The sequence below is a fragment of the Aythya marila genome (genome assembly GCF_965140915.1).
Source record: "Aythya marila genome assembly, chromosome: 15".
Lineage (NCBI taxonomy): Eukaryota > Metazoa > Chordata > Aves > Anseriformes > Anatidae > Aythya > Aythya marila.
The window spans coordinates 17,761,139-17,779,905 of NC_139056.1; the positions used below are offsets into that span (position 1 = coordinate 17,761,139).

Sequence of the window (18,767 nt, forward strand, 5' to 3'; positions counted from 1 at the left end):
TGTAGCCTTTATTTGGAGCAATTTCAGATTGTTAGAACGAGGTTAGAAACGGCAGTGCCAGGACACCCCTGTTTTAAGCTATCCATGCCCATGTGCTTGTATTTTTTTGGCTTTTATGTGTATCTCTATTTTCCAGTTCTGCTCATATGAATACAGGTAGTTTAATGGAGTTTGAGTTAACATAATGCTAGCAATTAAGGAAAAATGTTGACATCCATAATTGTTCTCGGACTTTCAAGAGAGCTAAGTAGAAATTGTAGGTTTTACCTAGGCTTGGCTGTATTATGTCATCCCAAAATTCAACTTGGAATAAAAGGAAGCCTAAAAATTTAAAGCTGTTTAGAAGAGAGTTTTTCTACAGATAGCAAATTAAAACAATCTGTTTTAAGGAAGGGCCTATGAGAAAGATTAGATTAATTCAAGAGTTAGAGGAATATATTATGAGCAATGAATAGTGTTCCTCTAAATTTGACATGCGAGAGAAGTGATACTTTTTTAAAATCTGATCTGTTTTTAACCATTGTAGTCAAATGATGTCAGATTGTAAAAGAGAAGCTTATTTTGGATATATTAGTGTCCACAACATCAGACTTCTCTAAGATTGAAGGAATTACAGTGAATTAGAATGAAGTCTACTACAGAAGAGCACTGTGAGTAACTCTAGGCAAAAATGTCAGTGATCAGAACAGAAGTAGAAATTTGTGGTTCTTTTCATACATTTGAGTACTTCTAGTATTTCCCTTTAAAGTAGATGTTTTTGTTTGTTTGTTTATCCTTAAAGGATATCTTTCGAATGTTTATGACATTGTGAATTAAGAAGAGTGTGGAAAGGAAAATTCTTTACTTAAAGGGTGGTGAGGCAATGGAACGGGTTACCCAGAGAAGTTGTGGATTCCCCAACCCTGGAGATGTTCAAGGCCAGGTTGGATGGGGTTTTGGGCAACCTGTTATAGTGGGATCAATCTCATACACTAGAGTTGCAAATTCTGTGCAATTATTCTAAGATGGAGATGACTGTAGAAATACGGGCCGTGAAATAGTTATGTTAATTTCCAGGGATTTTCTTTCTAAACTTTTTTTTTTCCTAAGGAGTAAGCGATGTCTGAACAACTTTAGTATTAATGAGTGGCACGTAAGAATGAGTTTATAAGTTTGCAGCTATTTAATCAGATGATAATTAAAATTTACCATTTTAAATCAAAATACTAAATTTGTTGAAAGCTGTATATTACAATGGTTTATATTACTGGGAGATGAGTGTCTGGAGAGCAGCTGTGCAGAAAGGGATCTGGGGGTGCTGATGACAGCAGGCTTCACATGAACCAGCAGCGTGCCCTGGCAGCCAAGAGAGCAAACTGCATGTTGGGGTGTATTAAACGCAGCATAGCCAGGTGGTCAGAGGAGATGATTCTCTTGCTACTATATTTAGTGTTGGTGTGGCTTCACCTTGGCTATTGCATACAGCTCTGGGCTCCACAGTATAGCCTAAGCCAATGGCAGGGGGGTTGGAACAAGATGATCTTTAAGGCCCCTTCCAACCCAAGCCATTCTATGATTCTGTGAAAATTCAAATAAAGAGTCCCAGGCACACTGGATTGCCTCTTTAAAACATTCTTTTGGTGACAGGAGGATTTCAACTTTCAAATGGGACTTTTAAGGCAGCTAGCAAGGTGTGCAGTAGGATGGCCATATTTTCAATAAAATTCATATTTTATATATATATAAATCTGTACATATTTATATATATTCAGATTTTTTGTTGATGTCACAAGTATCGAGTCTTAGGCCAAACAAAAGTAGGTTTAATTGAGCAGACACAAGTGTCTTGTGCCACAGCTTATACTTCTTTCCCAGCTTGTTTTGGGAATCCATTTTGTCTTTATGTGGGAAAATTTGTATCCTGAATATTGCAGTCCTTCTCACTTGGCATACAACAAGCTGTGTCTAGTTTGTCTGACACTCTGACATGTCTATATTCCCCAGTTCTGTCTCTCTCTTTTTTTAAAATATAATTGAAGGCTTTAACATTTTGTGGGACATCCATTGATAAGGTGATTCCTGTAAGGAAAAGGCCCAGATATCTCATTGCTTCCCCTCCGGGGAAGGGACGATGGACATAGAGATAAGCAATGAAATGTAAACCTTTAGAGTTCTGTGTGGAGTATGTATTTCTTGTTTCCAACAGGAACCAGCAAAATGTGGAAATGGAGGTGTAAGCATTATGCATAAGAATATGACAGAGTATTCTCACCTTTGGGCTGTGCACATGAGTGAAGGATTAGAGTTTGTAATGATCAGTCTCCTGGTCTGCTTTTCCATTTAAGTCCTGCACAAATTTTGCTAGTGGTTCAACAGTAGCAATAATGAAAATATAATCTCAAATATAATCTCAGATTGCAGTTCCTTTTGTTTAGAGTTCAGTACAAGACTGACAAAAGTATCTGACAGACCTGTGGGTTTTCTTGTTTTTCTATGTCAGTAGCAATTCTAGCAGAGCAGGAGGGCTGCATAACACAATTCACACATCACAAAGCATTTCTTCCAAAATTTAGATGAGGCACCAAAGTAAGTCCTACAAAAATTGCATCCCGTCTTATCCAATAGAACCAAGAAGCATACAAGAACAACTTCTAGATACTGATTTTAGACTGTGTTTCATCTTAGATTGAAAAAAATGAGATGTAACATTGAATTTGGTATACCAAGTCTTCCCACTAATTAATTCTATTGGGATTTAAAGAGATATAGGTACAAATCATCAGCTGCAGTCCGTTTATCTTGTTTAATAATATTTTTAAATTCCTGGAGGGAAGAAACTTGATTCTCAATAATCATAAAGATTATTGATTCTTGGAAGCCAGTGCAAGGTGTGGGTGTTTTAGCACAGCAGGAAAAGTATATAATTTTGGTTATAATGTATAAATACCAAACTTGTAAATTTTTTCAAATAATTTGTTTAGTTTCTAAGCAAGCTTTTAAAAATACGGTAGATAAAGCTTAGGCCTGCATCAGTTCTTATGAATCTTAAACTCTACTTAGCACTTCACCTTTCTTCCTCTATTTACACATTTCTATGTTTTTTTTTTTTTTTTTTTTTTTTTATGTTCTGTACCACTCCCTGAGTATTTTGATGCAGTTTCTTTTTCTTTGGGATGTGGGAAAGTAATTTTCAGAGATAAGTATTTTTTCAAACCCAGAGGTGACCAAAATTAGTTACACTGAAATAAACTGAGGGAGAACAGACATGTCTGTACGTTTATTTATTTAGTTATTTCATTTGTTTATAATTGGTAGTTAGAATTACAATCCACACATAATGTTAGCAATTTTAGAGTACAGACAGTACCTCGTATAGTTGTGTGTGAAAAATTGTTAGTATATCTACAAAGATGTTTTGCTGATGCAAGAATTTTCTCTTCCTTTTAATAGAAGAGTTGTTTTAGATTTGCTCTCAGGTTGTTCAAGAAGTTTCACACTTAAAAAGATCAGGCAGAAAAAAAAAATCATGATGCTTCAAGTACCCCCTTGGTCTTAGATGACGATAGCATTAAAAAACAATTAACACTTTCTTTGGACCTCTTAGTGAAGAATGACTTAAGCTTGTATCAGTATGGAGGATGTCATTTCTTAGTTCAGATGTTGTTGCTTGTTATAGTAAGCATATATGTGCTTACTATGTTTATTAAGGATATCTTTGTGAACCATCTTGCTATAAATTCTTATAACTCTAGATGAGACTAAGAAATAGATTAACATTTTTAATTTTCAAGTTGATCTGTAACGATAATTTATTGGGACAATTTCTATTTGAAGAATCTTGCAAAGTTGTTTGTTATAAGTTAATGAGAGAGAGAGTATAATTCAGATTTTACCATTTAAAAACAAAACTCAAAGCAATGCTTTAACTTTCCTCTTTCTACTGTATAGTTGTGCTTACCTGCATCGAACAACAGGAGATACAGAAAGGAAGTATCATCTCAGATATTACAAGACTGGAACATGCATCCATGAAACAGATGCCCGGGGTCACTGTGTGAAGAATGGAATTCACTGTGCCTTTGCTCATGGGCCACATGACATTAGACCTCCAGTATATGATATAAGGTAGTCTTGTTTCAAATTTTGCAGACTAGTTTGTCGGAAATACCATGTCTGTTATCACCGCACACCAGAAAATGTCGTATGCTTTGCATGAAAAATATACTTTCCTTTGTAACTATAAACATAAGAGTGTATTTTACTGTGCATCAAGATAGCACGCTGATGATGGATCTAAGTACACTGGGGAATACAAACAGTAATGTTTTGTGTCTTGCAGTTTCAAGAGACATCTGTGTAATTCTTATGACTGATGAAAGATAAGATACTTCGTGTTATGCCTTGTAAATTTGCACATGGTTTTTACATTTACAAATTACATCTTTCAGTTTCTGAAGTTGTGTTAGGCATTTTTAAATGGTCTGTATACACTTGATAGGAAAGAATAGCAATTCCTTTGAAGCCTTGGAGGGTGACAAGTATCACTTTCTGGACAGTGGGTGAGCATTCTGGGGAAGCGTCAGTATGTGTTTGCCTTATTCTTACACTCTTCCTTTGGCGTTTGCTGTTGGCCACTGCTGGAGACAGAGTTCCAGGTTTAAGAGAACCTTTGATTTGAGCTGGTATGGCTGCTATACTACATTATCTCCTTTGTTATCCATTATTCCCAACCATGTGTTGGGGGATCGTATTTTGAATAAATTCATACTTTGCCACAGAATTCACTGCTGCATTGCCTGGTTGCATACTGGATGTGTATTATTGTGTGTATTACACATTACTTATATAGAGCTTTACTTTACAGAAGACTCCCCTCCATCAGATAGCTGATGTTTCTGCTGCAAGACATCTGTCCACATCTGTCCATTTTTTCTTTCTTTCTTTTTTTTTTTAACTTCCCTCATTTAGCATATGCAGTATGATACTATGTCAGTTTGAATGCAGAACAATTAGTATTGTTATAATCTTTTCTAATTAGAGGACTTCTGAGGAGTGGCTGAGGTCACTTGGTTTGTTCATCCTAGAGAAGAGGAGACCTCATGGCGGTCTACAGCTTCCTCATGAGGGGCAGTGGAGGGGCAGGTGCTGATCTCTTCTCTCTGGTGACAGCAACAGGACCCAAGGGAGCATTATATTCAGGCTGAGTATCAAGAAAAGTTTTTTTTTTTCTGAGAAGATGGTCGGGCACTGGAGAAGAGCCCCAGGGAAGCCATGGCACCAAGCCTGTTGGAGTTCAAGAAGTGTTTGGACAATGCTCTCAGACATATGGTTTGATTTTTTGGGTGGTCCTGTGTGGAGCTGGGAATTGGACTCAATGATCCTTGTGGGTCCCTTCCAACTCCGGATATTCTATAATTCTATGATTCTGTAAAGTATTAGAATGAGGAACCAATGTATGGCAATACTGAAGTCAAGCTCTCTTTTCTAAATATCTTTTAATGTGTTCGTTTGTTGGCGACTGGCTGCATACAAAGCATCAGGAGAAGCTGAAGACACTCATGATAGGCTTCTACATTTTAACTGCTTGAACCTAAAAGTAGGCTGCCTCAGACGTTGGTGTTTGTGAAAAAAAGTCATATGCCATTGCTTCTCTGGATTTCAGGCATTCAGCATTCATAAGGAAGTCCAAACAATCAGACATTCTTGTTTGGTGATCTTTTTGCTCTAAGATGGCCAATGATACTAGGGTTTCTTCATTATAAGTAAAGAGCAAAGAAATCACAGTAAATCAATGGTGCAGACATTGACGTTATTTCCCTTAAAAGACATGCTTTTCTGCACATTCACATTAAAGAAAAAATGTTCTTTAGAAATAGCACCTCTTTTCCTTCTCATTGCCCATGTGCTCCTTGAATCTGTGAAACACATATTTTGACAGTTTGAAAGACTCTAGACTAGGCTTTGGGGTTTGTCTCATTTTCTTTTCCTTTTTGAGATTTTTCTCCTTGGAGGACACTTGGGGTCTGGGAAGTTCTCTATATAAGTTATATAACTACTTACATTATAAACCCCCGTACCTTTCAAATTCCTCTTCAGAGGTCCTTGTTTTAGTAGGAGTATTTTGGAATAGGAGTTAAGCTCCTTGAGTATGTCTTTTGAGAGAGCAGTGCCAATTGAAAATAGAGACTTCCGATTCTCATGAAGACAGAGTATTATAGTTCCACCTCTGGTATTTGGTTCCTCACCTTGTTTCTTCATTGTTTCAAAGTCTGCCTAATATAATTTTGCTTTAGCATCCTTTTTTTTTTTTTTTTTTTTTTTAATAAAATAATCCATTGTATTGGTTTGCCTTTGAATCTCTGTACAGCTTGATTTTGTTAAAAGGGTATAATGATGTTGTCTTGGGTTTTTGGTAGTGGTTTTATACTGCTAATACAATAAGTTTTAGTTTAGTAGTGGTCATTTCTGATCTTTCACCGAGATTGTGGCTGCTTACCTGAAAAGCAGCTGTAAATACTTGCAGAAGTATTCCATTTCCTCATAATGATTGTCATTTGCTACTATGTCTCCCAAACGACTTGACGTACTTTTATTGCAGAATGGTACAATGAGCCAAAATGCTTTGGCTTCTTTTATATGATCTAGTTTTCTGTAAATAATATTTTGCATCTCCCTTCAATCTTCACTTTTCCAAGGTGAAGAGTCTTAAGGTATTTATTTCTCCCCTATGTAAGTGTTTTCATGTATTTCTGATCACCCTTACTTCTCTAACTTTTTTCATTCTACCACTGTAGTCCCAAACTCATATGTGGCAGTGGAATATTAGGAACTAATAACATATACAAAATGTCAGCATGCTGACATGCAGAGGTACGGATGGACATTGTTGATACAAACATTGGCTGTGTATGTAAAGCCAGCACTCTTTCATATGTTGTCTTTGATTAGTTTATGAGGTTATTCCTTATGTCTATTTACTTGCTTTAGTGCAAGTAATGGTGTGAAACAGTCAATTTATTTTTTCTTCCAATTTAGGCTTGTTAAGACTTAGATTAAATGACATAATTTTGATAGAATAGGACATGATTTTTTTTTTTTTTTGTAAGACAGATAGGGTTACTGTAGCTATACAGTTTAGCAGTATTATTTTCTTTCCCTATTCCAGAGAACTTCAGGTGCAGGAATCTTTCCAGAATGGGCAGCTAGGATGCGGTGAAGGTATTCCAGATCTGCAACCAGGGATTTTAGCAAGTCAAGCAATGATTGAGAAGATCCTTAGTGAAGATCCAAGATGGCAGGGTAATGTTAGCCTGTCTCCTTTCTTTGTTTATTGGTGTTTGATGCAATTTGTTGATACTCGGTTAACCCCGAGAGAAGTTCAAGTCTTTTTTATAATAGAGTAAAAAATTGGTTTAATAAGTAATACGTGTATTTGTGAACAATTTGTACAGTCTGTCCCATTCATATTCAGATTGTATATTGAAAATGTTTTGAGGATGTCTAATAGTTCTCCTCCAGTTTACTTAATACAAGAGTTGCTAATCTGTGTCAATTGAATAAATGCTCTTAAAGTCAGTAGAAGCTCTGTCTTGCGCTAAGTAGTAATAATGATTAGAGTCTTCATTTTTAATTTACTAACGGACTAGTTAGAAAACTAGTTAGTTACTTTAGTAAGTAAACTAGTTTAGTTAGTAAACTAGTTAGTTACTTTATTCTTTGCTGAGCTTGACTAACAGGAATGAAGTAGAATATTAAACAGAAAATTGGAGGAGAATATTAAATTATGAAAATGTCTTGAAAGCATTACATTGTGTACTTAATTTCAATTGTCTTGGTTTTCCGAAGGCTTTCAAATTTGGTTCTCATGTATTTTGGTTTAGACTTGCATGTTACACTGCCAAAGATGTTAGCATTAAAAGGATATTAATAGAGCTCTTGCTCAAATGTTACTTTAGAAAAGATTGCACGGTACAGTTACTTTCAAAAATTCATGTGGGGACAGTAACATAGTAAGAGGTCAAAGGAAGGTGTTGTCTCTAAGGAAATTGAGGGAGATAATTGCATGATACTTGTCCCTGCTATACATTTTGAATCTACTAGAGGGTGAGTTCCAGTCATTTAAGTACTAATAAAGTATAGACCATAGTCTTTGCATTGTGATAGGGGTATGTTATATAATGTTGTATGGTTTCGTTCAATCCTGAGTATGGTGAGATGGAACATAATCACTAGAGATTGAAAATAATCATTCAGCTGGTGACTTCAGCTTTATATTCTTAAGTTTTAAATGAAACTATTTAAAAGGACTGAACAAAGAGTAGATGCTGTGTGATACTCTGATTAGTAATCTCTGCTATTTAAAAGTATGTCATTAATGACTCTTTGAGAATGCTTTTTTGTCTAGTTTTCCACAAATCCTGCAGGAATCTTGTCGTATTCTGCAGTTCATTTTTGAGAACATCTCAGATTAGAAGGTTTGCTAATGTCAAGGTGCATGACATTGATTGCTTCTTTATATGTACAACCATTTTCTTACCTTAGGAAGGAGTTAGATTGATTTGACATGATTTACTCTTCACAAATCCATGCTAGCTGATAGCTGAAGTTTGCCTCCTAATTTATGGTCTTCTACAGTGTTTTTCTAACATTTTCTTAGACAGAACCTTGTCTAACATTTTCTTAGACAGAACCATATTTTTAGACAGAACCTTGTTTGTCATCTCATAATTCCTCCTTACTTGAATCAGAGATGTAGAGACATAGGCAAAGGGAGAGAAGAGACTCTAGATTTTGTTCAGGAAGATTTTACTGGGTAGTCTTAATATGTCTTAACACAAAAGTAGTTTTGGTGAAGTAAGGACTATTAACACTAAACTTAAGAAAAATGCAGATATAAAATTTGAAATGGTTTTAGTTTTTGTCTTACAGTTTTGGGTATTCATTTTTAAAATGTTGAATGTGTATAATGAGAATTTCTGGATAGTTTGTCTGCCGATAGGTTGCTAGTGCTTTATCTATGTACTTTATTGAACAGTTGCTGTTGAATGTAAAAGTGATGAAGATTACTTTGTATGTTGGTATATTGGACTGTATTTCAAAAATGCAGATTGTATATAGTTTTATAAGAACGAGTGAATCTGTGACTTTTTATTACAAAAAGCATGACAATTAAGCTCGCTCACTTAAGACTCTCTGAATGCAAAATGTTGTTGTTTATTTCTTTTAATTTTTGACCTGTTTACAGACACAAATTTTGTATTAGCTGGCTACAAGACAGAACAGTGTACCAAGCCACCCAGACTCTGCCGCCAGGGTTATGCGTGTCCACACTATCACAATAGTAGAGACAGAAGACGAAGTCCCAGAAAATTCAGATACAGGTACATAAATATTAAGAACAGAATTTTGGTCAGTCAGGATAGTTGTTAATGCTCTGATCTGTATGTTTTTTTGTATTATGCAATTGGATATTCCTAGTGGAATAAAAACATGTCTTTTCCAGTAGACTTGCTAAAACTTTTTTTTTTTTTTTCTAAAAAAAGCATCTGTTCATAATGATCATGTAGTTCTGAAGAATAAAACCATGAAACAGTAATGAAATTTTCCTTCTTTCCTGTGAAGGATGAAAACAATATCTATAATTCTTAGCAAAAATTGAGAATCACTAGGTAATACCCTCTTTGATATGAAAAAAGAGTTATAATTTCTGGTATTCTTCTTTTTTTGTTCCTAAATTTTTCTGTTTATGAGCAGAAAAATTTTGGTTCTTAGGACCAAAATTTAAAATTTAATGCATTGCCTCACTTACTTTTGGAATGAGCCTATCATTCTAAAACACCAGTTTCTTTATTGATTTGGTATTCTTTCATGCTGTGGTGGAAGATTTAGAATTGGTGGGTTTTGCTTGACAGTCTCAGGACTGTCCATAAATTTCACCAGACAGAAGAAAAATGGAATCCTACTAGCTTGTCCTCCTTCTGTCAAAGAATTTACAAAAAGCAGGTGTCTCCTAGAATTCACAACATTCTAGGTCCCAGAAGCTAAGATTCTGAGTTTTAATGGGAAATTTCTTGAGACTTCTGCTAGGATGTAGATAAAAACATGCTTGGACTTCATTTTTTTATAGGTCCACTCCTTGCCCCAATGTAAAACATGCAGATGAATGGGGTGAACCTTCAAGGTGTGAAAGTGGGGATAGCTGTCAGTATTGTCATTCTCGTACAGAGCAGCAGTTTCATCCTGAGGTAAGAACTATGTTTCTACTTATCTTTAATGCTTTTAAATTTATTATGGAGTTGATTGTTGATTAAAGATGATACCTGTGAAATACTATGTGGCATTTGGAGAGAAAATTAATGTAATGCCTCAGGTAGTTGAGGTTTTAGCAACAAAAAAAATGTGCATAGAAATAGTTATTTGTACTGCTGTGATTCTCATTGATAGGCATTTTTATTATACTTTTATGAAAAATGAATTACCGTTCTCTTCAATGGTTGGATGCCTTTAATCTGTTAGCTGGATTGATTTGTCACATGGCTCATGTGAAAATACTTTTTTCAAGTTGATGGCCCATATGTAAGATTGGGGCATAAATAAATGGGTTCTCTTTTTTTGCCTAACTTTCTGAATCAGTAATAAAGTCACAGTACTAATTGCATTTAATCAATAACTTGGGAAAAAAAATCTATTTTAAGTTAAGAAGATATATGTCAAATTATTACAAAAAAATGATTAGGTCAAGAGGAGATGAAAAGAGCAGAAAACTGTCCTAGTAGCTGAAGACACTCCAGAAAAACAAGATAAATTTAGATTCCGCCATAAGTGAAGTCATTGTGACTTTGTTGGATTCATGAGCATAACAGTGAAGTGCTAGGGAACAGAGCAGTGCCGTGCAATCTGCTGAGATTTAAATCTTTTGCAACACTAGGAAAGTATTAAATTTGCCAGTTAATGGAAACAAACATGATACTGAATAGGCATGTTACGTGAGAAGCTGCCTGTACATCTTTAGATATCTGTTTTGATTTTGGGACCTCTGAATGGACATGAAGAATTCACAGCAGAGTGTAATTTCTTGCATTAGGAACTTCAACACTTAACTAAGGTATAAGCAAATACCATTTGAGCAATTGCTATTTTCTCTTCCAATTATGAAGATTATAGAAGGCATCTCAAGAGCATACCAGAATACTGACTTTAGAGTTGTTGCAAACTCTTTATCATACTTTCCCTATCATAAATTGAGCATCTGCATCTTTATAGTAAATAAATCCTTGCTATCTATACTCTTAGATGCTGCTCCAGAATTTCTCTGTCCTTGTTTCTAGAGATCTTTTGGTCTAGATTTATTTCAGATTATTTAATTTCTACTTTATATTCCAGCCCTTTTCTGTAATAACATTGTGTTCCTGCTTAATGACTGCTGTAGCATGACTACCTTACTTTCATTTATGACAAAGCTCATAATGAAATTGCTAAAATAAGTCACTGGGCTGATGCGTGAGTTGGGATACTAATTTTGTCTGCTGCCTTCCTTTATTATACCACCCTTTGCCATCTTCCCACTTGTTTAACAGCAGATATGTAACATTGGTAAGAGTCATGATCTTCATTATCTGAAATAATTAATCTTACACATCCTGTATTGAAGTTCTTATTAGAATGACCACTTTTACAGTTTAGAGGAGAATCTTTGATTTATTGGTTATACGGTGAGTCTACTAGGATGTGCCTTAACAAAATGTATTTTTAGTTTTATCACTTTTTTTTTTTCTTCTGTCCTTTCTTCCGTCCGTCCTTCTGTCCTTCCTTTCTTCCTTCCTTTAATTAAACTTTGACAGAATAATTAGCGGACTTGCAGTGGCCTGAATCAGCTATTTTTGTTCTTCTCAAACTTAAGTGTGCTATACTTGAAACACCTCAGTCAGATGTACTACTTCTGATGTGACAGATTTGCTAAGAGTACATACTTACTGCAGCTGTTTCATATGCCAGTTCTTTAAATATTCTGATGCAACAATAACCTAATTAATTTCCTGACCCTGAACCAAACAAAGGTGATTTGCTCCCACATCTGCTCTAGTCACTTCAATCTTTGCTTTTATTTCCATTAGCTGTGCTGCCTTTGTTGTAATGTTGAACATAATTCATGCTGGTATTCAGGACAGCTTGGTAGGCATAGGGTCATCACCTCTCTTAATTTTAGTTCATTTAATTTCACAGGAATGAGCAACATGCCTTTTCTCAAAGGAAGAGTTTTAATTTGACATCTTACCCTATGATCCTTTCGCTTCTTTGCTTAAGCTCTGACTTCCTTTCAGTTGTGCGATTAGAATGCACAACTTCTAATTTCTTAACAACTTTGATTTCTTAAAGTGATGTAAATGACTTTGAAAAAATTGTTGTTGGTGTTTGACTTGTTTCCATGCCACATGGAAAACCAAAACAGTTTGAACAATGCTTTGCTAGAACACCATTGTTAGTATTTATTATTACTACAGAAAAACGTTAAGATTCTCATCTCCTGTTTACTTTTCTTACAATTCTGCTCTTCTATTTAAGTTTAAAAAAAAAACACACAAGAACTGAATTCCCTGAGAAAGTGTATTGCATATTGCTATTAAATATTTAGAACTCTTAATTTAAATGTTTGAAAACTTTAATTTTTTGTCACTACATAGCAAATATGTGTAAGTTAACTATGCTTCTGTTTTGTTTAGATATATAAATCTACAAAGTGTAATGATATGCGTCAGACAGGTTACTGCCCACGTGGTCCGTTTTGTGCATTTGCCCATGTTGAAGGTAAGTAAGAGAACAGTTATTTTGTATCAGTGTTCATAAAAGTGCACAGTCATTTCTAAGTATCTGTAACAGAAATGACTTTAAGTCATTAATTTTAATGTATAAATAGCAATTGGTGTCACATGTTTTTAGAAATCCATTCTATGTTTTCCAATACACTATGTTGTTATGGGAGCTTGCTGCATTTGCATCAAATTTGCAGCAGCAGTAAAACAGGAAGTGCTTTTCTTTACAAATGCAGCTTGTCCCGTTAACACTTAGAACTTGATTTATCAAATGTATACACACGTTTGAGTTTTGTTAAATACATGACTTGTCCTATTGAAGCCTATGATAAGCTTCAAAACAAATAAATAATGGTCCGGTCCAGGCTTACATTTTACCTTCTGCTTCGAGGGATGAAGAGAGGCATTAGGTGCTCTACCGACTCTGAAGATCCCCAGATTTCTGTGATTAAGTAGTATTTAGCTTATGATTCTGTAATGATGAGTAATGGCAGTTTACCTGTTCTAGGCAAATGTGATGTTCTGTACAACCATTTATTGCAGTACTTGCTTACCTATGTGGAACAGGTAAAGGAATATTTTCCACCATTCATACAAGTATCTTGGCATCTTCTGTCATTCTGTGTTGAAATAAATTGGGGAAGCACATGTTCCCTACAGTAACATTCTTTGTCTTCTCACAATGAGTTCTTCAGAATCAGCAGGAACGTTTTATCTTCTTTTTTTTTTTTTTTTTTTTTTTTTTTTTTTTCCTACCCTTCCCTCTTTTCTGAAGACCACAATATTTTACTGTTCCTCCAAGACAGATTTTCAGGAGCTCCAGTGATCTCCATGATACAGGCCATCACATGAGACCGCTGTTGTTTTTTCAGGTCCAACCTCCCACAACAGCAATCCATCTCTGTGAAAATACACTTAAACCTGGGGGAGGTCTACGCTGTAGAGTTTGTAACTTCCATGAATCAGGCCAGAAACTATGATGTTTACTCATCGAAGGAATTAGAATAGTTGTAGAAGCACACCTTCCAAATTTAATGTGTTTCTTTGACTTACTGTCAATAAGCAGAATAGCAAAAACTAATTGTGGTGTTATTCCTATATTCTTTGAAAAGAGAAAGGAGAGATTATTTTTCTCTTGAAACGTTTCGAAGGTACTCTTAACAGTACGTTCTTAGGGTGTTACATCTACTTAAACTCGTTTATAGAGTACTAGAGGAGCATGTGGTTGTGTCACAAAAAGAAGACTTGTGAAGATTTAAAAGAGAGTGGGAATCAAATAGTGTTTTTCCTATGACAGTGTGAGGGTTGGCTGGACATAAGATAGCTGACTGGACTTGCTCTGTGCAAGCAGTTACGCCATGAAATGATACTTAGCGAAAGTGAGAATAAATCACGAAAAATGAGTGCATCTGTTTCTGTTGTCCCAACCGTTCTTTTCATACTCATTTTGTAAGAGGAACAACAGTGATCTACTGACATCCTCTTTGTAATCCCTGCAGATTCTTTTTTTTTTTTTTTTTTTTTTTTGATGTGGCTGGACTGGACTTACATACATAGTGGTACTTAAGACAAGCTCTTTTCCATTTTTCATGCGGATGTCACTGCCTGATTTTTATACTTCATAAAAGAGTTAAGATACTTGATAAAGCACTGGACCGTATACTAAGAGGCTGATGGAGTTACGATAAATAAAATGATAGGAAAAAAAAAAGCACCTCATCATTAGAAACTATCCTCAGCTTTGTTATCTACCATGTAGAGAAGTACTTCCGTATTTCACATTCTTATCCTGTTTCTGACAATGGTTTGCACTTCTGTACCCTCTAGCAGAGCTACTTATTATCTGGGAGAGAAATGTTCGCATTTGATTTTTAAATGTAGTTCATTGTTACTTCTTCGGAAATGCAGTAGTGACTAGAGATGAAAAAAATCTTACAGTATCTTTAGAGTTTATTAAGGTACTTTGTTTTCAGTCCTGACTAACTTATTTTGATATATTGTGTGCTGTGTATGAATTATGAGGTGAGGAACGTCATTAACTGTAATAAGTAATTTTTCATTAACTCATCATTTGTATGTAAATCTAGAAGTCTAAATCTCGTCTATATATTTTTACATTTAAAGAATCAAGTATCTGAGATGTTGAAAAGGTTAACAGTAGTCTTTGGGAAATTGGGAAGTAATTGTTCAGTTACCTTGAGCTAAATTTTTTGGTATCAAAATTAATAAATTATTGGTTACGATTTATGTCTAAGTTAATAGTGAACTTTCTCAAAGATTATTATTCGTTTTTAAGTTAAGCACTGTACGTACCAGCTTCTCTTTACTTACTTATTTATTATTAAGTGAAATGTTTCTAGACTGGATGGAGGGAAAAAAAAAGGCAAAACCAACTCAGTAATTATGATGCCACTGTTACATTCCAGTCGGGGTTATTATTAAAAAAAAAAAAAAAAAAAGTTTTTAAACTCAGGAGTGATAGACATTCTGGAGAACAAAGCAAAATCTATAATATGGTAAAACATTTGAGTTTTGATCTACCATCAGTTTTTGATGAAGCAAGAAAAGTATCACTACAGTAGTTCACCTTTGTTTGTAGCCACAAATACATAATGATGAATTATATTATTCTTACCTTGTCTTCGTGCTTTTATTTAAAGAAAGAGAGACATTTTTTGTGTGTGTGTGATCGATGTTTCTGTGTGATGGGTGTTTTGTTTGGTACTAGGTATGTAATTGTTAAATTCACACAGCTAAGTATCAAACCTGTGTGTAATTTGTTGGGGATTCCTTCAACAGAGGACACCATGAATGTAGTCATACTGCAAACTGGTTGTCAATCAAAGCCAGGCGCTCACCTGTTTCCAACAGACAGCATAGGAATTGCAAATGAATGGAGCAGCAGTCTTAACTCCACAAACAGCATTACAAATAACAGTGGGCAGTCTGGAAATGTAAGTGTAAATCCGGAAAAGCTACTACTAATAATCACTGTACCAATATATAATTGTTTATTTTATTTCTTAAACATCTGTTTTTATTTCTTTGTACTTCATCAAAAAAGAAAAAATCACAGCTACAGGAAATGTCAGGCAGTATTACTTAACTGGTTTTGAAAACCTAAATGGAATGTCTGCCCAGGGCACCAGATTTAATTATGTATTACGTGTGTTTTCTGTTCTTGTTTTCTGTCTTAAAGTGCAATATTTTGAATGCTACATTGAGGAATGTTGTCGTTAATCGAATATACAACTACAAGACAGCTTAATTTACGTGTCTGTTTTTTCTGTAGGAGAGGTTTCATTCATGGAAGATCTTGCCTGATAACGGCCCTCTTCTCTGTCCTAATTTGCTAGTGTTACAAATTAAGGCATGTCCTATCCAATCATACTTTACTTAAAGCTCCTTGCAGTGATGCAGTACAAGCAGTGTGTTTGTTAGTAGAGAGGTGTTTGATTACAAAGGTGGTAAATGTAGTCTATGTTAGCAAATTTCATCAGTAAAGGTTGGGGACAAGAACTAGCAATGTATATTGCAGAATTTTTAATGATCTTCCTTTTATTATCAGTTGGAATAGATCTTTTTGTTTGTTTTGCTGCAAAATAATTGTTTTTTAACCCAGCAGGCAGCTAAGTACCACATGATCACTCGCTCCCCCAGTGGGATGGGGGAGGTAATTAGAAAAAGTTAAAAATGCAAGAACTCATGGGTTGAGATGAAGGCAGTTTAACAACTCATGGGTTGAGATGAAGGCAGTTTAACAAGAAAGAAAGATAAACAAACAAAGCCACAAGTAATGCAAAATGCAATTGCTCACTACCAGCTGACTGATGCTTAGCCAGTCCCTAAACAGTGGCATCTCCTCCCACCCTGGCCATCTCCCCCCCCCGTTTTTATTGTTGAGCTGATGCTCTATGAATACAAATATCCCTTTGGTCAATTTGGGTCGCTGTCCTGGCTGTGTCCCCTTTTAGCTTCGTGTGCACTCCCAGCCTTCTTACTGGCAGGACATGAGAAGCTGAAAAGGTCTTGGCTCAGTGTAAGCATTGCTCTGCAGCAACTGAAACATCAGTGTATTATCAGCGTTATTTCATCCTAAATCCAAAACACAGCACCATACTAGATCCTATGAAGAAAATTAACTTTGTCCCAGTGAAAACAAGGACAATAATATATAAAGACAGCAACATCTTTGTTTTCTTTTGCGATTTTTTTCTTAACATATTTTTAATATGTAAATACATTTATTACCAGAATTTCATTTCTAGGTTTCCAGAAGTGTTGGTCTATCCTGCTTGGTTAGAAACTACATGAAAGGACATAGTGTAAATAATGTTTAAAAGGAATTGTAAGTAAATAGAGCAGTTGTTAAAACTCCTGACTTTTTCTTGTAGTTTCATTATGGTGTCCTGTAGATCAAGAATAAAGATACCAGTATGCCAGCATTTTATCTCAGGACTCCAGGGCAGAAGCCTGGAGTCCTGGCTATAAGGTTCTCAGAGAGAGTCCACCTGTTTATTTGGCAAGCTAACCTTCTGAAACTTTCAGGAGAGACTCATATCAGAAACTTCTTAGCCTGTCATGAATGAATTCATTACAGCTGAAAATGCTAATTATCCTTATGTGCCTTCCAGCCATGAGAAATCTTCCTCCATATACATGCGTTTTTCTGTTATAGTCATTGGGATTCTGATTAACATTGTGTACATTTTCCATTCTGTTTCCAGTAAGAGTGCTTGCATTCCTGTTCAAGTGTGAAAATGCAGAAGTTGACCCTGCTGTCTTTCCTGTACTTTCTGCTTGAAGTTTTATTACAAGTAGCCATCTTTTTCTGTTCTCTGGCAAAATGTCATGCCATTTCTTTCACTTGATTACTTACCTACACTTCCATTATATTTTTTTCTGAATATTCAGTTCCTGATTTCTTATTACCAATTTGGTCTTAAGTCTTTATATGTTTAATTCTTGAGTTTTGTTGCTTGCTTACTTGCACCATCTGCATCTGCTGTAAACTGCTTTCTGTTAGCATTAAAGCAGTCACTGTATGCTTTCCTACCTCCCTCCATTTTTCTCTGCTCTGGCACCATGTTTACATTCTTTGTTCATGCTTTTCTCTCTGTTCCAATAAGCTTTGTATTTCTGTCTCCTTCATCTTCATTCTCAGCACCATCAGATGCTGCTCCCAAGTGAACTTAATTTTAGTGATTTTAGTGTTTTTTTTTTTTTTTTTTCCACTCCATAGTCAGACTTTCTCACTTCTTTTGAGTCTTCAGAACTAAATCTCTCTATTCATATTCCAAAACTTCTTTCACCTGTACTGCTGTATTACGCCAGTGAAGTAACCTGCTGTTTTCTTTACTTCTAGAGGAGAAGGGTGGTGTAGTACTTAGAGCACAAACCTTGGGCTTGAGAGACCTAACTCGGTTCTCTGCTCAGTCATAAAAAACCTCCTTGACTCGGAGCAAGTTGTTTAACTACCTGTTGCCTATGTCCACAGTTTGAGAGTTTAATACTATTTCCCTTTCTATAAAAAATATTGAAAGAATGAGCCCATTAAAAATGCTGTACAATCCAAGTTGTTAGTGAGGAGGCTCTGTTTTAAATAACTTTTGTAAACTAATACCTTCATTACATCCTTACATGTTCATCTAAGTATTTATAGTTTCCCTTCCTCTCCCTTATGCTATTTTTCCTTCTCATGCTGATATTACACTTATTTTGATGTTAGTACTAACATTTGATTTCATGTTAATTATGAACAAAAGTCCCTTCTGATACAAAATGCACGTTCATTCGTCATCTTGGCATTGATATTGCACTAAGTTGAATGACTGTTTCTAGTGATACATTTCTTGACATTTCTTGAATGTTCTTTTTATCTTACTTGCGCAAAAAAAAGCGAGATCGTTGAGATACAGGAGCAGTGGTCTTAAAGGTGTCGTGTATCAGGCTGCAATAGATGACTAAATATTTGAGAAA

The 18,767-nt window shown here is 35.3% G+C and overlaps 1 protein-coding gene across 1 annotated transcript in view; it reads left to right on the forward strand.

Moving 5' to 3' along the window:
* Positions 1–18,767, forward strand: part of UNKL (unk like zinc finger) — a 48,387-nt gene that overhangs the window by 4,365 nt on the left and 25,255 nt on the right. The window contains exons 3-8 of the mRNA XM_082772271.1: positions 3,928–4,104; positions 7,145–7,278; positions 9,224–9,359; positions 10,106–10,223; positions 12,699–12,783; positions 15,588–15,742. Of these exons, the coding sequence (XP_082628397.1) occupies positions 3,928–4,104; positions 7,145–7,278; positions 9,224–9,359; positions 10,106–10,223; positions 12,699–12,783; positions 15,588–15,742 (805 nt within the window). The remainder of the gene's footprint in view (positions 1–3,927; positions 4,105–7,144; positions 7,279–9,223; positions 9,360–10,105; positions 10,224–12,698; positions 12,784–15,587; positions 15,743–18,767) is intronic.